General features: G+C 41.7%; 1 protein-coding gene across 1 annotated transcript in view; it reads left to right on the top strand.

Annotated features, from left to right (window-relative positions):
- LOC135558906 (insulin receptor-like) overlaps nt 1–23,648 on the top strand; it is a 108,932-nt gene that overhangs the window by 6,711 nt on the left and 78,573 nt on the right. The window contains exon 2 of the mRNA XM_064993119.1: nt 17,946–18,506. Within this exon, the coding sequence (XP_064849191.1) occupies nt 17,946–18,506 (561 nt within the window). The remainder of the gene's footprint in view (nt 1–17,945; nt 18,507–23,648) is intronic.

The raw sequence follows: 23,648 nt of genomic DNA, 5'->3' as shown, positions 1-23,648 counted from the left end.
CCTGAGAGCCAGTTTCATCAAAGCGTCTGATGGTTTTTGCAACTGCAGTTTAACCTGTTGGAACTCTAGGGGCGCAATTTCATTTTTGGATGAAAAACGTTCCCGTTTTAAACAAGATATTTTGTCACAAAAAGATGCTCGACTATGCATATAATTGCTACTGTTCGAAAGAAAACACTCTGACGTGTCCAGAAATACAAAGATCTTCTCTGTGCGTGCCCTTTAACGTGAGCTTCAGGCAAAACCAAGATGAGATGGCATCCAGGAAATGACAAGGATTTTTGAGGCTCTGTTTGTCATGATCTCCTTATATGGCTGTGAACGCAAGAGGAATGAGTCTGCCCTTTCTGTCGTTTCCCCAAGGTGTCTGCAGCATTGTGACGTATTTGTAGGCAGATCATTGGAAGATTGACCATAAGAGACCACATTTACCACGTGTCCGCCCGGTGTCCTGCGCCGAAATTGGTGCGCAAAAGTCACCTGCCAGTATTTTTCCAAACAATACAGAGAGTAAAGCAAGCTTCCACGAACTGCATGTCAATGAAGAGATATGTGAAAAAACACCTTGAGGACTGATTCCAAACAACGTTTGCCATGTTTCGGTCGATATTATGTAGTTAATCCGGAAAAAGTTTTACGTTGTAGGTGACTGCATTTTCGGTTCGTTTCAGTAGCCAGGCGCAATGTAGAAAACGGAACGTCTACACACAGACGCTTTCAGGAAACACTGCGCATTTGGTGTGTAACTGAGTCTCCTCATTGAAAACATCAGAAGCCCTTCAAAGGTAAATGATTTTATTTATTTGGTTATCTGGTTTTTGTGAAAATGTTGCGTGCTACATGTTATTCAAAATGCATTGCTAGCTTTGCATACTCTTACACAAATTAGTCAATTTCTATGGTTCAAAAGCATATTTTGAAAATCTGAGATGACAGTGTTGTTAAGAAAAGGCTAAGCTTGAGAGCAAACGCATTATTTTAATTTTATTTGCGATTTTCAGAAATCGTTAACGTTGCGTTATGCTAATGAGCCTGAGGCTTTAGTCACGATCCCGGATCCGGGATGGAGAGTTTCAAGAAGTTAATAAACTTTTTCCCGATTGACTGACCTTCATGACCTTTAAGTAATAGACTGTCATTTCTCTTTGCAGATTTGACCTGTTCTTGCCATAATATGAACTTGATCTTTTACAATCGACAGCTATTGGGGAATTGTGGGGGGTTCTTGGAGGGTTCATAGTTGACGTTTTTTGGCCTTGTGGGAGATCTGTCAACTTGGCCTTGAGCAGGGTATTGACCCTGGATGCTTCTGTGTGTCGCTCTGAATGGGAGTCTGTTCGATGACTGGTATGATGTAGATGTTGAGTGGCTTCACTGCAAGTATATTGTATGTTTCGGATATTCAATAAAATAAATACAAATATTCCTCCAATGTTTTAGAGAATTTTGCAGTATGTATGGCGTCGAGCGGTTTGCTGATGTCAACTTTGAACAGAGTGTCCCGTGGTGGGGTTATGGTATGGGCAGGCATAAGCTACGGACAACGAACATAATTGCATTTCATCGATGGCAGTTTGAATGCACAGAGATACCGTGACGAGCTCCTCAGGCCCGTTGTCGTACCATTCATCCACCGTCATCACCTCATGTTTCAGCATGATAAGGCACTGCATCTCAGTGCTAGAGGAGTTACTACAGACCCTGGTTCAATTCCAGGTTGTATCACAACTGGCCGTGATTGGGAGTCCCATAGGGCGGCACACAATTGGCCCAGCACTGTCTGGGTAAGGGTTTGGCTGGGGTAGGCAGTCAATTCTTATTGTAAATAAGAATTTGTTCTTAACTGACTTGCCTAGTTAAATAAAGGTTAAGTAAAAATTAGAGTGCTGACATGGCCACCACACAGGGAGAGTCAGTCAGTGGTGATCTCAGGTAATGAATCTGGTTATGGCCCAAAAGGCACAGTATTCCGTATATAGTGTACTACTTTTGACCAGCGCCCATCAAAAATAGTGTACTATATTGCCATTTGAGACACTCCTGTGAGAAAACCATGAGTGTGTGTGTGGTTGACACACAGGAATTGTTTGTCTTTATTGTTCTCTTGAACAATAGTCCTTTAATCCTGGGTGACATGTTCAACTTTGTCAAGCTGTGAAACACCTCATTTTCAAGCAACTCAAGCACCTGGATCTGTGTATCAAGCAACTGAGTAAGAATGCTGATCTAGGATCAGTTCCCCTGTCTATAATCTTACTCATTATGATCTAAAAGGCAAACCTGAACCTACATCAACACTCCTACTCCGAGATGCTTGATACATATGGCCCTTGATCTGACAATGTGCTTTCTTTCTGAGGTGCGTACTCAGTACGTGCCCTTGACATGGAGGCCCAACTGACCTTGATCAAGGAAATGTCTTTCTTATACTGCAGGCAATAATTACCTCAGTGTCAACAATGGCCCTCAACAATGCCCATTCATATTACATGATACTATAAAGCAGGTAGGGATCCATTGTAGTGTTGCATGGTATTTATTTTTTAATTTTATTTCACGTTTATTTAACCAGGTAGGCAAGTTGAGAACAAGTTCTCATTTACAATTGCGACCTGGCTAAGATTAAGCAAAGCAGTTCGACACATACAACGACACAGTTACACATGGAGTAAAACAAACATACAGTCAATAATACATTATAAACAAGTCTATATACGATGTGAGCGAATGAGGTGAGATAAGGGAGGTAAAGGCAAAAAAAGGCCATGGTGGCAAAGTAAATACAATATAGCAAGTAAAACACTGGAATGGTAGATTTGCAATGGAAGAATGTGCAAAGTAGAAATAAAAATAATGGGGTGCAAAGGAGCAAAATAAATAAAATTAAATACAGTAGGGAAAGAGGTAGTTGTTTTGGCTAAAATATAGGTGGGCTATGTACAGGTGCAGTAATCTGTGAGCTGCTCTGACAGTTGGTGCTTAAAGCTAGTGAGGGAGATAAGTGTTTCCAGTTTCAGAGATTTTTGTAGTTCGTTCCAGTCATTGGCAGCGGAGAACTGGAAGGAGAGGCGGCCAAAGAAAGAATTGGTTTTGGGGGTGACTATAGAGATATACCTGCGGGAGCGTGTGCTACAGGTGGGAGATGCTATGGTGACCAGCGAGCTGAGATAAGGAGGGACTTTACCTAGCAGGGTCTTGTAGATGACATGGAGCCAGTGGGTTTGGCGACGAGTATGAAGCGAGGGCCAGCCAACGAGAGTGTACAGGTCGCAATGGTGGGTAGTATATGGGGCTTTGGTGACAAAACGGATTGCACTGTGATAGACTGCATCCAATTTGTTGTAGGGTATTGGAGGCTATTTTGTAAATGACATCGCCAAAGTCGAGAATTGGTAGGATGGTCAGTTTTACAAGGGTATGTTTGGCAGCATGAGTGAAGGATGCTTTGTTGCGAAATAGGAAGCCAATTCTAGATTTAACTTTGGATTGGAGATGTTTGATATGGGTCTGGAAGGAGAGTTTACAGTCTAACCAGACACCTAAGTATTTGTAGTTGTCCACGAATTCTAAGTCAGAGCCGTCCAGAGTAATGATGTTGGACAGGCAGGCAGGTAGGCGGGTAGCGATCGGTTGAAGAGCATGCATTTAGTTTTACTTGTATTTAAGAGCAATTGGAGGCCACGGAAGGAGAGTTGTATGGCATTGAAGCTAGCCTGGAGGGTTGTTAACAGTGTCCAAAGAAGGGCCAGAAGTATACAGAATGGTGTCGTCTGCGTAGAGGTGGATCAGAGACTCACCAGCAGCAAGAGCGACCTCATTGATGTATACAGAGAAGAGAGTCGGTCCAAGAATTGAACCCTGTGGCACCCCCATAGAGACTGCCAGAGGTTCGGACAGCAGACCCTCCGATTTGACACACTGAACTCTATCAGAGAAGTAGTTGGTGAACCAGGCGAGGCAATCATTTGAGAAACCAAGGCTGTCGAGTCTGCCGATGAGGATGTGGCGATTGACAGAGTCGAAAGCCTTGGCCAGATCAATGAACACGGCTGCACAGTAATGTTTCTTATCGATGGCGGTGAAGATATCGTTTAGGACCTTGAGATATACCGGTACCAAAACGCTGCCAAAATTTTAGAATACGATTTCATCTTATACTACTGAATTTTTTTACCCTAAAATTCTAAATGTTTATAGTCAGTTTTGTTAATAAATTCAGTCAACACAAAAAAAGCAACAGTAACTCTCCTGTATGCGCCCATTCACTAATGTCCATTTCACTTTCATGTGTATATCACATGTAGCAGCTGTAATCAGCCAGCCACATAACCTACCAGCAATCACTCACAGGTTCTCTCCGTACTCTCTTCCTGTGCATCTATTACATTTGGTTTTAAAATATAATTTAGCCATTATGTCAAGCAGGGATGCAGACCCTGGTGTTCTTCTCCTACATGTACATTTGATAGATTGGAGCAGTGTGCAGAGCGAGCAAAGTTGAAACATTGCATCATTTCATCACCTGGTGTAACCAAGAGCATAGGCCTTTCTGAGTAGGCTTTGCAAGTTCGCTGTCACACAGCCTCTGAGTGTCAGAGAGAGAAAATAGAGCACAGTACTTTACAGCAATGAAAATGGCTCGTCTCTAGGGCACACCATTAATAAGAGATGACCCGTATTACCAGAGCGACTTTTTACAAATTCACATTCATTTTATATACTTTTACAAACAGCTGTTTTAAACTGTTCCCGGGTGGCTAATTATTGATTTGATAACAAACAACCTTGTTCAGTCATGTTACCTAACTAGCTAACAACCAGTTAAAGGAAAGATTCACCCATTAAGAATGTTCTATCTCTGAGCGATGTTCTATCGATTCCCGTGGTAATTTCATGTATGTTTAAGCTATTGCCTGTCAAGCATGCAGAAATACAGCCGGTATGACGAGTTTTGCATCGATACACATGAAAACATGAAATGACCCCAGGAGTCGATAGAATATCGCTCAGAGATGCAAAAAACTATATATAACATTCAAAATGGTTGTTTTACGTTGTGTAATGTGACAGGATATGTACAAGTTCGTGCAGCTGGTGAGTTTGAGGAATGACTGAAGTACAGTGCATTCGGAAAGTATTCAGACCCCTTGACTTTTCCACATTTTGTTACATTACAGCATTATTCTGGGGCGGCAGGTGGTTAGAGCGTTGGGCCATTGAGCATTAACCAAAAGGTCAAATCCCTGAGCTGACAAGGCAGTTAACCCACTGTTCCTAGGCTTTCATTGTAAATAAGTGTTCTTAACTGACTTGCCAAGTTAAATAAAGGTTTACATTTTTTAAATTGAAATTGTTTTCCACGTGTCAAATACAATTTGATTTAATTTGAGGGGAACAAAGCAAAAATGCAGTGGTACTGGCTTCGAGGTCCAGAGTTGGGTTTGAAGGTCCTAGAGGCACAGTTCCTAAAAGCTTAAGCAATTATTCATCAATCGCCATCTAGTACTTTTAATACATTATAGAGATTTTTTAGAACATCATAGGCATAGTTGATCTCAGACTATGGTTAATACCGCTAATCCTTGTTAAGAGCCCGCTAGTAATTATTTAAAGTGCCTTTACTGTTCTGTTGTCTGAAACCTGAAATCTGTCTATTATTGGTAGCGTACTGGTTAGAGCGTTGGGCCAGTAACTGAAAGGTTGCTAGATTGAATCCCCAAGCTGACAAGGTAGATTTCTGTTGTTCTGCCCCCAGAGCAAGGCAGTTAACCCACTGTTCCCCAGGTGCTAAAGACATGGATGTCGATTTAAGGCAGCCCCTCTCTGATTCAGAGGGGTTGGGTTAAATGCGGAAGACACATTTCAGTTGACGGCATTCTTGGTATGGATTACATCACGCGCTGCTGCAGCCAATTGTCTGGTCCGCTGGTGCCTCCCTGATCTTAGCTCCAGCAGCATATGTTGGAAAACAATAAACCAACGATCCACCTAGTAAAATCTTGAAAAAGGAAGTGTTGCAATAGCTGCTGGGTGTTTTGTGTTCTTCCTGAGGCCACACTAGTGTAGGAGGGAGAGGCGTGTGAGGCCCAGAGAGAGGTTTATGTCCCAAATGGCACACCATTCGTATGTAGTAGATTACTTTGACCTGTAGTGTAGGAGGGAGAGTAGAGGGAGAGACGCACTCACACACATCTGGACAGTGCCCTTGCCCCTTCCGCCTGTTGTCTACTTTTTCAGACAAGGGCATCAAATTTACTGTGGTCAACCTACCATTTCATTTTCACTTAACCTTTATTTATGCAGGTTAGTCTAATTGAGATGTAAGTTTATTTATTTATTTTTTACAGTGAGACCTGTACAGTGTTTATGGAACCAGGCATGCTGCCAGTGTGGCTGTGGATGAAAACAAAATTCACCAGCCACTCAAGACTATGTACTATATGTAGCTTCATACCAGCCACATTTTCAGTGTAGGTTTATTTAGCCCATTCATTTAGATACTATCTAAATGCATTCATAGTAGATGTAGGCAAGTATCTACATGCACTACATAATAGTGCTGATGTTGGAGTTTTCTCCTTGAGTAGGTGAGTGTTTGAAGTGAATCAGAAGCTCCATAGCTGCCCTTCTGTAGTTTGCTTGTGGTTTCTTTTGGTATCTTCTTCCAGGAGAATCATGTCAGGACAACTGTACAGCTGCAGCTCCCCAGCATATTTATGGGTTTTCATGTTCTGAAATGTTATTATATTCTGTAATATTATTTATATTCTGCAAAACCTTATCAGACAGTTTCATAATTTCTCTCAACTTCACCTTATAAATAGCCTGTTCAATTACAGAGCTTTTTCTTTCTAATCATAGACAATGGAACCTAAATTCTCAATTGACTTTAAGGATTCTAGAATTGTAGTCTAGGTTCTAGAATGAATGACCTGTATCTCCAGACAGCAGATTGTAATGGACGGTGTTTTTTTCTATTAGTTTTGCTAAAGTAAGTTTTATGTGCTATTTCAACAGATCAGTTTGCTCCAGCACCTACAGAGTTAACCTCTCAAAGTCTACAGTAGATGACTGTTTAGGAATAGACGATTATGTCTTAGTTTCTAGTTAGTTTCTACAAATATATTATTTCATTACTTGTTATTGTTGTGTTATATGATCCATTGCTGGCAATTCAGTGGTTTGCTCCAGCACCTACAGAGTTAACCTCCCAGCATGACTGTCCTATGACTCAATCCTGACCTTTGATTTTAACTCTCTGCCTGTTGTTAGTTGATCACCCCTGTTATTTCTTCATGCACAGGAGAGGTGGTACAAACAACAATTAAAGCCAATTAAGTTTGAATTACTTTGCATGGGGATTCTGCTGTTTTGAGGAATAGAAATACATCATAGTTAGCCCCCCTCTCCAACTCTCCTAATGGCTGTTAGACTCTGTCAGTGGTGGTGTGAGATATTATTGATCAGTGGAAATCTTCAGTCGTGATCCTTTTATAGATTATACAGTACCTCCGAGGCACAGACTTATCTCTGTGTCTGTGTGAGTTAGTCCAGCAGCCCCTGCCTGCCTGCCTGTCCGTGTGTGGCTGGTTTCCATGGTAACTCCACCGGTTTGCTCTTCTTTTTTTTTTCAAGTTGATAGGAAGGACTCTTAACAGCTAGGTTGCTCCCCAAATGGCACCATATTACCTATGGGCCCTGGTCAAAAGTAGTGCACTACTTTTGGAATAAGGTGCCATTTGAGCTCAGGCAGCCCTATACCTGTGGTGTTATGGATGGAATAGGATACCCCTCGACTGTTCATGAACTCTCTTACATCTGTGAGGGTTGTCCCTGTTCTCCCGGTTTGTGTTCTACACCGTTGTGACATCGGAGGTATTATTTGTTTGCATCAATGTTCAGTCATAGTAAAAACTCAATGTTAGTCATCATAGAATCTGGTACAGGTGAATCATGATTTGTCTCTGGAGAGTAACCAGCTTTCTACAGATGGGCATAAAGTTATATGATGAAAGCCTAACCACCACACTCAGCCACTGCTGTGTGGTAGGGTTGAATATTTTCCTGGTATTTTACAAATGTTCCATCCCGAGAATAAATCACTTTGCGATATACCTAAACCAACTATGTTTTTAGTGCTATTTAAATTGGACAATTTAATAATGAGGCAAATAACAGTACTTTGGCTGTTTTTAGTTTTAATCAGTTTTTTTGTAAAACGCACCAAACAAGCTGTCGAACTAACCCTCAATGGATACAGCAAGCCGCGATATCATACACGAGATGTCCTGCTTCATCTCTGGCCCTTTGCTTCAAGTCTACAATGCAATGGAGTACCACCATCATGACAATCAACGTGTCCCCAAGGATAGGCTTCAAAACCATGGAAGGGTGGCAGTAGAGGAGGAATTTGGATTCGGATGAAAAAAACGCCCTTCAGAACACCTCTTCCATGTATTATGCGTGGCAATGTAGAAAGCATAAGGAATAAGACTGAGTTACGGGCTTGTACCCAATACATCTGAGTACTGACAATCCTGCTTGATCTGTCTGAGACCTGGTTTACGGAACAGGATCTCGACTCTGTTGTGGAGCTGCATGGCTACACAATCGTTAGAACGGACCGAAGCATCAACTCTGGTAAAAGAAATGGTGGTGGAGAGTGTGCATTTGTCAATGAGAAATATTGCAATCCTGCCCATATTACAACTAAGCACAAGGTCTGTACTAAAGATATTGAACTCCTTGCTCTTAACCTACAGCCATACTACCTGCCACAGGAAATAAATCCAGTCTGATTTATTTATTGTTTACATAGACTCTGCTGACACACTCAAAGCTGCCGACTTGATTCATGACCTTGTATCCCAGGCTGAGACCGTCACAAGCAGTAAAGCTAATCATGGGAGACTTTAATGTGTGCAATCCATCTCAACATTTACCATCATATCAGCAATATGTTACCTACTCAAACTGAAGCCTGTCTGGACCTCGGTTATGGTAACATCCCAGGTGTGTATTTTTCCAAGGCACTACCCAGTCTTGGGGGTTGGGATCATAACATGGTTCTGCTTATCCCAGTCTACAAAGTGTGTCTGCATCGAGAGAAGGCTTAAAAGGTAGAGATTAAAAGATGGACTCCTGAAGTGACTGAAGGTTGCTTACTTTTTCTGTGGCTTAACCTCTCTGGGATAGTTCGGGACGCTAGCGTCCCACCTCGCCAACAACAAGTGAAATTGCAGGGCGCCAAATTCAAAACAACAGAAATCTCATAATTAAAATTCCTCAACCATACAAGTATTTTACACCATTTCAAAGATACACTTCTCGTTAATCCAACCACAGTGTCCGATTTCAAAAAGGCTTTTCGGCAAAAGCAGAACATATCATTATGTTAGGTCAGCAACTAGTCACAGAAAGCATTCAGCCAATTTCCAACCAAAGAGAGGTGTCACAAAAAGCAGAAATATAGATAAAAAGAATCACTAACCTTTGACGATCTTCAGCAGATGACACTCCCGGGACTCAATGTTACACAATACATGTATGTTTTGTTCGATCAAGTTCATATTTCTATCCAACAACCTCAGTTTACATTGGCGCCATGTTCAGAAATGCCTCCAAAACATCCGGAGAAATTGCAGAGCTACATCAAATAGTCATCATAAACTTTGATGAAAGATACATGTTTTACAGTGAATTAAAGATAAACTTGTTCTTAATGCAACCGCTGTGTCAGATTTCAAAAAAGCTTTACGGCAAAAGCACAATATTCAATAATCTGAGAACAGCGTTCAGCCACAAAAGCAAGCCATACAGTTACCTGCCAAATTGAGGAGTCAACAAGAGTCATAAATAGCATTATAAATCTTCACTTACCTTTGCTGATCTTCATCGAATGCACTCCCAGGAAATGTTGCACTTCCACAAGAAATGTTAGTTTTGTTCGATTACGGCCATATTTATGTCCAAATACCTCCGTTTTGTTTGCGCGTTTAGTTCACTCTTCCAAAGGCATAATGCGCGAGCGCAAAATTCAGATGAAAAGTCAGTTCCATTACAGTTTGTAGAAACATGTCAAACGATGTTTACAATCAATCCTTAGGGTATTTTTATAATACATCTTCAATAATATTCCAACCGGACAATAGCGTATTCATTACAGAGGAAAAAGAAGGAACGGCGTGACGGCGCAGTAAACTGATTGGCCTCACCCTAGTCCACTTGTTGAAACAGCTCTTATTTGACACCCTTCCACAATAGAAGCCTCAAACAACTTTCTAAAGACTGTTGACATGTGCTGGAAGCCTTGGGAAGTGCAATCTGGTCCCATAGACACAGCATATTGGATAGGCAATCACTTAAATGAAACTACAAACCTCAGATTTCCCACTTCCTGGTAGGATTTGTCTCAGGTTTTTGCCTGCCTTTTGAGTTATGTTATACTCAGACATCATTCAAACAGTTTTAGAAACTTGAGTGTTTTCTATCCAATACTACTAATAATATGCATAATAATAATATATATTAGCATCTGGGACAGAGTAGCAGGCAGTTACTCTGGGCACCTTATTCATCCAAGCTACTCAATACTGCCCCCCTCTCACCAAGAAGTTAACAATTGTATTGATATTTACAGATGACATACAAGTTTCTTATTAAGGCACATGAAAGTTCACATGTTCAGGAAGGTATTTCTGCCACAAAAACACATTTTGATGATTTTTTTTTTAACGTTCAAACGGCTCTCCTGTGAAGTCGTGACTTGCGACATACACCTAGTTTCCTGAATTGGGTCATATATTTTCAAGCAGAGTGCTGGTTGCATTATTTTGTGGGTATGCTTGTAATCATTGAACTGGGGAGTTTTCAGAATAAAAAATTAACGGAATGGAGCTAAGCACCGGCAAAAAATTTAAGGAAAACCTGTTTCCATTTGCTTTCGACCAGACACTGGGAGATGAATTCACCTTTCAGCAGGAGCTCTAACCTAAAACACAAGGTCAAATCTAAACTGGAGTTGCTTACCCAGAAGATGGTGAATGTTCCTAAGTGACCGAGTTAAAGTTTTGTCTTAAATCTGGTTGTCTAGCAATGGTTTTCTGGAAATTATAAACAATTTGAGAGAGCTTGAAGAGTTTTGAAAATAATAATGGGCAAATGTTGCACAATCAGGGTGTAGAAAGCTCTTCAGCCATGTTCACATTGGCAGATTGAAGTGATTCAAATCCTATTGATTCACATATCCGATTCGAATCTGTTCTTTTTCCTGCAGTCTGAACATCCAAAACCACATTGAATCGGATATTATTCGAGCCACATTTCAAACCACCTTCGTAGGTGGTTTGAAGTCGGATACAAATCTGATTCCTGGCCATGACTTGTCTGAACGGTTAAATCTGATTTATTTAAAAGTCTTTTTACCATTTGATTTTGAACATTCAAAGCTACTGGGAAACATCCATGGCAGGCATTGTCACCTTAGCTTGCTACGTAACTTCTGAGGGATAGGAAGCACGAGCACCACCACCAATCAGCCTACACCACGGCACACAGACCTGTCGTTACTGTGACAACTGCTTTAGCCTTGTTTGCAAATGACTGCTACCTGAACAAACACACACATCCTATTTGGTCACATGCAACTTGCTATTTGGACAGTCCGTAGTCCAAAACAGATTTGAAAAACAAAACTCTATGAGCATTAAGGCCTGCAGTGCCACGCAGCATTGTAAGGCTGCGTTGAGACACTGACTTATCAATGACCCAAGCCCAGCTCAGTTAATCCCTACCATGCTGAGTTGTCATAATGCTTCATTCAGCAAATGTACATTATACCAGGGGTGTTGGTAGACACAATGTAAGTAACCTAATGTATGGCTCGCTAACTGCCCTGAATGCCTCTGCTAATCCTACAGCTATCACATCCAGTAATCATGTGCCTATGAAGCAGATTTATACTGTTAGCACTGAGGCGGTGTGCCCTAGTAGGAATTCTACTGTGTTCCGCTCACCCTGCACTAACATAAATAACATGAGCATATCTACTTATGCTATGCTTCCCAGTAAAGCAATGAAAAAAAGTAAGCATCCCAGAAGAAAAGTGCTCAAATTAGCCCACATTAACATAGGTAGCTGAAGAAACAAGGTTAATGAAATCAATAATTTGCTAGTAACAGATGACATTAATATTCTGACAATCTCTGAAACACACTTAGATAATACCTTTGATACAGTGGTAGCAATACAAGGTTATAACATCTACAGCAAATACAGAAATGCCAATGTTAGAGGTTTTGCTGTTTATATTCCGAACCACATTCCTGTAAATCTCAAAGAGGAGGATTACTGTTGAAGTAATATGCTACAGGTTAATCTACCTCACCTAAAGCCTATTCTTGTGGGAAACTGCTATCGACCACCAAGTGCTAACAGTCCGTATCTGGATAACGTGTGAAATACTTGATAATGTATGTGATAGCAACAGAGGTATATTTTCTGGGTGATTTTAAATATTGACTGGCTTTCATCAAGCTGCCCACTCAAGAAAAAGCTTCAAACTAACCAGTGCCTGAAACTTGGTTCAGGTTAACAGTCAACCTACCAGTGTAGTTACAAACAGCACAGGAATGAGATCATCAACATGTATTGATCACATCTTTACTAATGCTGCATAAATTTGCTTGAAATTAGTCACCAGATCCATCTGATGTAGTGATCACAATATAGTAGCCATATCTAGAAAAAACAAAGTTCCAAAGGCTTGGCCTAATATGGTGTATAGGTCATACAATATGTTTTGTAGTGATTCCTATGTTGTTGATGTAAAGAATATTTGTTCGTCCGTGGTGTGTAATGAGGAGCAAACAGACCGATGCACTTGACACATTATTGAAATTTCTTATTCCAGTTACTAATAAGCACGCACCCATTAAGAAAATGGCTGTAAAAACTGTTAAATCTCCGTGGATTGATGAGGAATTTTAAAAATTGTATGTTTGAGAGGGATGAGGCAAAAGGAATGGCAAATAAGTCTGTCTGCACAACCAATTGGCAAACCTATTGCAAATTGAGAAATCATATGAATAAATGAATCGCATGAATAAAAAGAAGAAACTACACAGAAACAAAGATGCATGACAATAAGAATGTTAGTAAAAAAGCGTTGGACCACCTTAAATGACATTTTGGGACAAAAGGCAAACTCCGCTCCATCGTTCATCAACTGATATTGCCAACTACTTTAATGCTTTTTTTCATTGGTAAGATTAGCAAATTTAGTCATGACATGCCAGCAACAAACTGACACTACACATCCAAGTATATCTGACCAAATTATGAAAGACAACCATTGTAATTTTGAAATCCGTAAAGTGAGTGTGGAAGTGTGTGGAAGAAGTGAAAAAATTATTGTTGTCCATCAACAATGACAAGCCACCGCAGTCTGACAATTTGTATGGAAAATTACTGAGGATAATAGCGGACGATATTTCCAATCCTATCTCCCATATTTTCAATTTAAGCATACAAGAAAGTGTCTGCCCTCAGGCTTGGAGGGAAGTAAAAGGCATTTTGCTACCGAAGAATAGTAAAGCCCCTTTTACTGGCTCAAAGAGCCGACCAATCAACTTGTTACCAACCCTTAGTAAAAAATTGTGTTTGACCAGATACAGGCTATTTTACAGTAAACAAATTGACAACAGACTTTCAGCATGGTTATAGGGACGGACATTCAACAAGCACAGCACTTACACAAATTGAGAGAAATTGATGATAAAAGATTGGGGGCAGTTTTATTATATTTCAGTGTGGCTTTTGACATTATCGATCATAGTCTGCTGCTCAAATCCATTTTAAACCCACTTTGTAACACAACAAAATGTGGAAAAAGTCAAGGGGTGTGAATACTTTCTGAAGGCACTGTATATAGTGCACTACTTTTGACCGGCGCCCAGGTTGTACTGTTCCAGTTATCAACACTAGTCACTATCACCACAGTGGACTGTATTAGATTCTCAGTTAGGAATGCCAGGCTCTGGCTGAATGAGATGTCCATCCCAAATGGCATCCTATTCCCTATGTAGTGTACTATGTTGGGAATAGGGTTCCACTTGGGACACGACCAGCCTGGTCAAACGCATTCAACTATATAGGGTGCATGGGCCCTGGTCAAAGGTAGTGCACTGTAAAGGGAATAGGCTGGGACGCACAGCGTGTCCACACTCCACAGCACACTGCTGGGAGCTGTTTGTTCTCTGGTTCCCTGGCTGCTCCTTTGGGTCATTTACTGTCCCTCCCTGTGTATGTATCTCTATCTGTTTGGGTCATCTTACCGCTTCAATCCTTCTGCCTCGCTCTTTCTCTCTCTCCCTGTCTCTCTATCCATCTCTCCCTGTCTCTATCTCATACTCTCTCTGAGAGGGGCTCTCATGATGGGTGATGATTTGGGGTGTTTGTGATGGATATCTTAATTAACCCGTGATGTCCAACACCAGGGCCCATTATAGTTGTTAGTAAGACTTGTTCTTATACCTCTACATATATCTGTGTAGTAACAATGCAATTACTGTAGTAATAACATTCTAATAACATGTTATTAGTCTTTAATCATTGCTTAATGGAAGGATTGTTCCTTATTCCAGTTGTGTAATAACAAAACTCCTTTAATGCATTTACTAAATTAGGCTACTCTGTAACAATGGCATAGTAAAGTTGTTCTTACTATAGTAATTACAGTGTTACTACTCGGGTGTAGTCAGAGCAGTAACAGTGATCATGACAGATCAACATGATCCGGAAACGTCTCGTTTGGAAATAAGTGTTGCAATGACAGGTTTCAGAGTATGTACCGTATGTTTCAATGTTTTCCCACACAGACTGTCTCTTTCTTTCTCTCGCAATTCAATGAGGCTGTCATTGTAAATAAAAATCTGTTCTTAACTGACTTGCCTAGTTAAATAAAGGTTACATTTACATTACATTTAAGTCATTTAGCAGACGCTCTTATCCAGAGCGACTTACAAGGTTACATTTCAATAAAAATGTATATTCAATAGGCTTTATTGGCATGGAAAACATACACTGAGTGTACAAAATATCAAGAGCTCATTCCATGACATAGACTGACCAGGTGAAAGGATATGATCCTTATTGATGTCACTGGTTAAATTCACTTCACTCAGTGTAGATGAAGGGGAGGAGATCGGTTAAAGAAGGATTTTGAAGCCTTAAGACAATTGAGACGTGGATTGTTTCAATTGGGGGGCTGCAACTCAATATTAGGAAGGTGTTCCTAATGTTAGTTTTGACTACTTTAATAGTGTTAATAAAATTAGCATACCCCCTGAGTCTCTTCCCTGTTTCAAACCTGGTAGTTTGGCTGATGGGACTACCAGCTCTCTGTAACCTAGAGAGCAAAATTTACACTGAAGAAAAAATATGAATTCAATTTCAAAGATTTTACTGAGTTAGTTCATATAAGGAAATCAGTCAATTGAAATACATAAATCAGGCCTTAACATGACTGGGACTAAAGTTATGCGTCTGTTGGTCACAGATACCCTATAATAAAAAAAAGTAGGGGAGTGGATCACAACCTGTCAGTGTCTGGTGTGACCACCATTTGCCTCACGCAGCGCAACACATCTCCTTTGCATAGAGTTGATTAGGCTTTTAATTGGGGGCTGTGGAATGTTGTACCATTACTCTTCAATTACACTGCAAAGTTGTTGGAGATTAGCGGGAACTGGAACACGCTGTCGTACACATCGATCCAGAGCATCCCTTACATGCTCAATGGGTGAAATATCTGGTGAGTATCCAGGCTAGAGAAGAACTGGGACATTTTCAGCTTCCAGGAATAGTGTACAGATCCTTGCGACATGGGACCGTGCATTATCATGCTAAAACGTGATGGTGGTGGATGAATGGCACGACAATGGTCCTCAGGATCTCGTCACGGTATCTCTGCGTTCAAATTGGCATTGTGATTACAATGCAATTGTGTTCATTGTCCGCAGCTCATGCCTGCCCATGCCATAACCCCACCTCCACCATGGGGCACTCTGTTCACAACGTTGAAATCAATAAACAACTCGCCCACATGTCACCATACACTATATGTGTTGAATCCCAGTTTAAACTGGGATTCATCCGTGGAGAGCACAGTTCACCAGCGTGTCAGTAGTCATCGAACGTGAAATTAGCTTCCCTGAGATGGTTTCTGACAGTTTGTGCAGAAATTTTTTGGTTGCGCAAACATCGTTTCATCAGCTGTCCAGGTGGCTGGTCTCCAATGATCCCGCAAGTGAAGAACCCAGAGGTCTTGGGCTGGCGCGGTTACACGTGGTCTACAGTTGTTAGGCCGGTTGTACGTACTGCCAAATTCTCTAAAACAGCGTTGTAGGCGGCTTATGGTAGAGAAATTAACATCGACTTCTCTAGAAACAGCGCTGGTGGACATTCCTGCAGTCAGTATGCCAACTGCACACTTCCTGAACTTGAGATATCTGTGGCATTGTGTTGTGTGACACAACTGCACATTTTAGAGTGGCCTTTTATTGTCCCTAGCACAAGTTGCACCTGTGTAATGAACATGCTGTTTAATCAGCTTATTGATATGCCACACCTATCAGGTGGATGGATTATCTAGGCAAAGGAGTGATGCTCACGAAGAGGGATGCAATAACATTTATTTTAGAAAAAACTTTTTGTGCATATGGAACATTTCTGGGATATTTTATTTGAGTGCATGAAACATGAGACCAACACTTTTTACATGTTGCGTTTTATATTTTTGTTGAGTGTAGTACTTAAATTACAGCCTCCAGCCCCATGCCAAATAAGAGTAGAGTTGTCAGTTGTGATAACAGAGCTTACCTCCGTATTGGAATAAAATGTGGGAAGAAACCAATGACAGCGGCCCCTAGTAGAATAGTGCTTACAGCCAATGACAGTGCTCAATACTGGAATGTGGGTAATAACAGCCAATGATGGCACTCTATATAATGTGGGTAACACCCAGATATGTGGTTGCTGAACCAACTGTCTGCAGAGAGGCATGGGTTTCGTCAAACCAAGATACTGTAGATACATAACCACATATTTTGATGTGAAATTGTTTCTTCTCAATCCAGACTATTTTAGTCTATTTTTATTCTAGGCCTTGGTCTCTTTGCCCTAAAACTGGTTTTGCAATGAAGGTTATATTAAATATTACACAATTCACTTACTCTGAACTATGCATAGCATACTGTACAACCGTTTCATGAAATAGCTGTTAGATAAAATCTAATAAATTGTATTTAACCCTTAATCAATGTTGGTCAGTTAAGAATAATTTCCCATTTGCAGAAATAATGAGCTGACTAAGATATCATCAATATTCTTATTAATTAGGCTCCTTATAGCATCTTAATCAGACTTATGTGGCTATTGCTTGGGTTCACTGTCTACACTAATTTTATTTACATTCGATACAACTCAATAATTGCCCTTGAGTGGATAAGTACAAAAGTTGTATTGAATTGAAATAAAGATATGTATAAGTGAGGTATGGCCCGTGATGGTGTTCTTAATGAACTTAGTAGGCTGTAGCAAGCAAAATAAACAAAAGCCTACTGCGGTTTATTTCTTGAAATATAAAAAGCTCAACTCTTGGGGATATGATACAATACAAAGCCGAACTGATCATGAAATGAATGTGCTTGAAATACATTTTCCCCCCCTTTTTTCTTCCCAGGAGGTAAAAAATAACACTTAATTTAATGAAGTCCATAGAATTTAGATGGACAACACACCAAAAAATATGCAGACCAATAAATGTCTTGACAGAATATTTTTGATGTGCAATACTATCGTTGCCAGAATCCCATCACTAATCAGTTTGTCTCCTCCCCTCCACTTCTCTCTCCTCTCTTCCATTCCCCTCTCCTGCTCCCCTGAAGTATCCCCTGGAATCTGCTCCAGTAAGGACATCCGGAACAACGTGACCAACCTGCGCTCCCTGGAAAACTGCACAGTGATCGAGGGCCACCTGAAAATCATCCTCATGTTCAAGACCAAGCCCGAGGACTTCAGGGGCCTAAGTTACCCCAAACTGACCGTGGTCACAGACTTCCTCCTCCTGTTCAGGGTCTACGGCATGGAGAGCCTCAAAGACCTCTTCCCTAATCTCACTGTGATCCGAGGTAACAACCTGTTCTTCAACTATGCTCTGGTCTTCTTTGAAATGTTGCAGCTCAGGGATATTGGCCTCCATAGCCTGATGAATATCACTAGAGGAGCAGTGAGAATCGAGAAGAACCCAGACCTCTGCTACCTCTCCACCCTGGACTGGTCCAAGATCCTGGACACGGTGGAGGACAACTACATCGTAGCCAATAAGAATGACCGGGAGTGCGGGGACGTGTGTCCTGGGGCGGCCAAGGGGAAGACCACCTGTCAGCAGACCACCATCAACGGCCTCTTCAACGAACGCTGCTGGACGCACAAGCATTGCCAGAGAAGTAAGTCACTGGGTTCTTATTTAGTTAATCCTTGATTTAATCAGGACGTCCCAATGATGTCAGAAGACCTCTTTTACAAGGGAGACCTGACTGTCTTTGGTTCTTAGTCATTTCTTTGTACGACGGAAGGACTGTTTGAATTTAAATGCATGTAAAATTGCACACTAGGATAGATGTTTCCATGTCTGCGGTTATTCCATGTTTTGGATACTCACTCTGTTTTTTCCTGCCATAACCTCAATTTGGGAGAAGACCCACTGCCGTGCACAGGGCTTGTACTTGTTTTAATGTGTCCGATTTATTTATGTTTTAGTGTTTTGCTATTTATAAGTGAAAGTAGATCAGGGATCTTATCTGATTGAGGTGAATCTGGAAGGGGTGAGGGAGGGCAGGGGAAAAAGAGGGGGAGCAATGTGGGGGAAGTGTGAAAGAGGAATTGAGAGTGGGGAAAGTGTGTGTGAGAGAGAAGGAGCTCTCAGGTTGCTGTGATGTCACTTAACATTCAAAGACCTGGTCTCCAGGGGAGTCAGATGAAGGAGAAGAGTTGTTAGAAAGCGAGAGTGGAGTGTGTGTGTGTGCGTCAGACGGAGTGTTGTAGTCTTGCCAAGACACTTACTCACTCACTTGTGTCCTTTAGTGTAGAAGGTCCAGCTGCAGAGCCAAGAAGTCATATGCTAACTATTAGGGGTGTAACGGTACAGTTCGGTATAGGGGCCTCGGTTCGGTCCGCACTATGAACCCGAATGAATACATAAAAAAACACTAAGCTTATTGGCTATGCCTACGCTGTGTTGTAGGCCTATGACTCTTAAGTAAATATGAGCAGAATTTTGTTTTTTGAGGCTATTCCGTTAAAACAACTAGAGCCTATGCGCCCGTTGTACTTCAAATCTTAATTGGCACATTTCAAACTGTCCTTTTGTGAGGCGCAGCCAGAACTAGTTCTGTGCGATGGTGAGTGGTGGGGTCGATAAACCAGAATTGGAGGATCCTCCATCATCGTTTAAATCTACAGTTTGGAGACATTTTGGCTTCGAAGTAGATTACAACTGCGATGGACAGAGAGTAGTGGATAAAATGTTAACAGTATGTCGCTCAATAGCCTTTGCAGCTGCCAACACCTCAAATATGTTGACACATTTAAGCCGACATCACCTCAGTATACCGGAACAAGACAGAAACGCAAAGAAACAACAACACAACACCCTCCCCCCTCTGTATTCAAGCAGCACTTGGCAGCTGATTCTTACATGGCCAAAGAAATTAAAGGAGCGATAGGTAGGCGGTTTATATTTTTACAGTCTTTGATTTATAGCCGAGGATATGCGCCCGTTTTCGGTGATTGAGAATAGAGGGTTTCAGCACCTCGTGAAAGTGCTTGAGCCACATTACGAACTTCCCTCTTGCAACCGTTTCAGCAAACAGGTAGTACCCACTCTATATAACCAGGCCAAAGCCGAAGTTTTCAATGAATTGGCCAATGCACTCTGTGTTGAGCTTATTTAACAGACAGCCCATCACATTACCCCAGAGTGGGGGATGTACTGTGCTACAGACACGCCCCCTTTATGAATGTCACACGTGCACATCTGGCACTGAAGGAGTCACGGTCATGGTGCGTTTAACTAATATAGAAGTGGGAATTTACTACATATGGCTGGGAAACATCTACTGGAGCAGCTCTCCAACAAGTAATTACTAATGAGAAACTCCTCTGGAGCACCTGCTTCACCCACATGGTGACCTTTGATGTCACCTACTAAGGAAATGGCCTCTTAAACAGCATTTTCAGCAGTTAAATGCAACAACAAAACAATTTTTATAAAAAGCAATCTATTTGTGTTTTTTGTTTTTTTTACTATAACTTATTACAATCATGATAGCTGTACTTAATTTATGATTGACGCAGCTTGTTGGCCATTAGCCAATCAGCGTTTCTCAACGAGTACAAATCACATGAATACAACTGGTATTTACGACTTCACAACTGGTAAATTCCCACCTCACATGGTTACAAATGCAGCATCAGACTGGAAACTTGAGAGGCCCAACCTAACAATCCTGTCACAACAGACAATGCTCGGAACACTGTGAATGCTGAACATTGTGAATAGTATTTCATTTTACTGCTGTACTGAACCCGAACCATGACCCCAACACTGCAATACGTACCGAACCGTGTGTTTGGTGAACCGTTACTAACTATGGCTGAGTAAAGTAGGCTGAGTTCAGGTTGTATGTCAACTTTTACCATGCTCCTGAACTCTGGTTTGATGCAATGCAGCCAAACATACGCACTGTCTGTGTGATTGTTCTGCTAGACCTGAGAGTGTTGTTTCAGCCCCGTCACACATGACATGTAGAGAGACGCGGGCGCCTCTCCACACACACACACACACACACACACACACACACACACACACACACACACACACAGGTGATGTCACTACTTCTCTAGCCCTAGTCCCTCACTCTATTCCCTCTACATTTCATTGGACCCCCTATGGGGCTCTGGTCAAAAGTAGTGCACTATATAGGGAATAGAATGCCATTAGGGGCACACCATGCCTGCTGCTGAGGCCCGTTCTCCTTCTGAAGTGGGTTTGTTGTGAAACCAGGAGCCCACCCATTCTACATTCACACTGTTCAATCAGCTTTCAGTCTGAGCTTGGAGAAGAATGTAACATATGGGTATTACTGAACCACCTCTCTCTGCTCTGCCTGCCTGGACTGCACAGCATTACGTAACACACTGTAGTACAAACACACACACACGTATACAGTACCAGACAAAAGTTTGGACACACCTACTCATTCAAGGGTTTTTCATTATTTTTTACTATTTTCTACATGGTAGAATAATAGTGAAGACATCAAAACGATGAAATAATAAATATAGAACCATGTAGTAACTAAGTGTTAAACAAATCAAAATATATTTTAGATTCGAGATTCTTCAAAGTAGCCACCCTTGCCTTGATGACAGCTTTGCACACTCTTGGCATTCTATCAACCAGCTTCACCTGGAATGCTTTTCCAACAGTCTTGAAGGAGTCCCCAAATGCTGAGCACTTGTTGGCTGCTTTTTTTTTTCACCGTGATTTGCAAATAAATTCATTAAAATACCTACAATGTGATTTTCAGGATTTTTTTTCTCTCATTTTGTCTGTCATAGTTGAAGTGTACCTATGATGAAAATTACAGGCCTCTCTCATCTTTTTAAGTGGGAGAACTTGCACAATTGGTGGCCGATTAAATACTTTTTTGCCTCACTGTACGCCATCTGCCATCTGCCCGGTACAGTTGGAACCAGGATTCATCTGTGAAGAGCACACTTCTCCAGCATGCCAGTGGCCATTGAAGGTGAGCAATTTGCCCCCTGAAGTTGGTTACAACGTCGAACTGCAGTCAGGTCAAGACTCTGGTGAGGACGACGAGCAAGCAGATGAGCTTCCCTGAGACCGTTTCTGACAGTTAGTGCAGAAATTCTTTGGTAGTGTACTAAATTGGGAAAAGGGATACAGCCCAACAATGAAACTCCAGCTAAATGAGTGTGAGCTGAATGAGCCAGATACGCATTATAAAATTATCTTCATTATCTTCCCCTCAGAGAAGATTACTCATGAAAAGTGGGACCAACACTATACCGTTTATATTTTTGTTCAGTATATTTAGGAAAAGTCCAGGACTGATGGGGCATGACATTAAAAATTGCAGAGTAATACAACAATTAGTTATCTTCCCCACACACACACAGCTGTGAGGGAGGGAGGAAAAGATAGTGGGTGAGAGGGAGAGAAGGGGACCAAGAAAGAGAGGGAGAAGAACATGTACGGAGAGAGTAGCAGTAGCAGCCTGTGTTCCAGTGTTATGGTAGGTGTGCCAGTGTTATGGTAGGTGTGCCAGTGTTATGGTAGGTGTGCCAGTGTTACGGTTGGAGTTCCAGTGTTACGGTTGGAGTTCCAGTGTTACGGTTGGTGTTCCAGTGTTACGGTTGGTGTTCCAGTGTTACGGTTGGAGTTCCAGTGTTACGGTTGGAGTTCCAGTGTTACGGTTGGAGTTCCAGTGTTACGGTTGGAGTTCCAGTGTTACGGTTGGAGTTCCAGTGTTACGGTTGGAGTTCCAGTGTGGAGTTCCAGTGTTACGGTTGGAGTTCCAGTGTTACGGTTGGAGTTCCAGTGTTACGGTTGGAGTTCCAGTGTTACGGTTGGAGTTCCAGTGTTACGGTTGGTGTTTCAAGTGTTACGGTTGGAGTTCCAGTGTTACGGTTGGTGTTTCAAGTGTTACGGTTGGAGTTCCAGTGTTGTAAATGTGGTCCATATTTGATTAACTCGAACAGCAGGGTGCTTTACAGAATGACTTCTCTCTCTCGCTCGCACGGACCCTAAGAACTGTTGCAGTGTTGGCTGGGTGTTATGTTACAGTCTTCATGTGCTGGTGAGTCCAGAAAGAGTCAGGTGAGGTGAATGGTGGTCATAAATATAGGCCTACGGATGGTCCAAATTTACCCTAATGTACGTCGCATACACTTGCCTCCACCAATCAGAGGCCTGTGGGATGGTCTGGGACACTAAGAATTTCCTAACTGCTAACACACACACAGTCTAAATCACCTAGCATGTGTTTGACTGAAGATGTCCATTGCTTTTTCTAGCTTCTAGATAATAGCCGAGTAGCATGGTGGTGTAAGGGTGGATGTGTACCCCCCCCCAGTGGTAGGCTGTGTGTGAGTGCACTTATGTATCTTTGTGTCCACGTGTGTGTGTTTGCTATGTGTGACACCTCTCTCCCCTGTGGCCGGCGGTGGTCTCCACACATCCCAGTCAAGTCTGTCTGGCACCAAGTCCATCTCCTCCTGGAACAATAGCAGTCCAAGTTCATAGAGTGTTCTATGCACGATTGTTTCCTGTCTTTGTGAGGCCAGTTCCTGTCCGGGGTTATGGATGGCCCCATGGGGCCGAGCGAGGGCCATCACTCTCTCCGCATTGATGTTGCCGTGCTGACAGACTCTTTTACAACCAAAACACTGCCGCCATGTGACCTTGTGTTTTGTTCCTTGAAAAGCAATGTATCTTCCTTTTGAAAAAACTGATTTGGAGGGAATCAACGGATTGTTAGCCTAATTATTGGGTTCTTACCCAT

Source organism: Oncorhynchus masou, chromosome 17 (assembly GCF_036934945.1).
Source record: "Oncorhynchus masou masou isolate Uvic2021 chromosome 17, UVic_Omas_1.1, whole genome shotgun sequence".
In the NCBI taxonomy this organism is placed as follows: Eukaryota; Metazoa; Chordata; class Actinopteri; order Salmoniformes; family Salmonidae; genus Oncorhynchus; species Oncorhynchus masou.
This window is presented reverse-complemented; position numbering and strand designations above follow the sequence as displayed.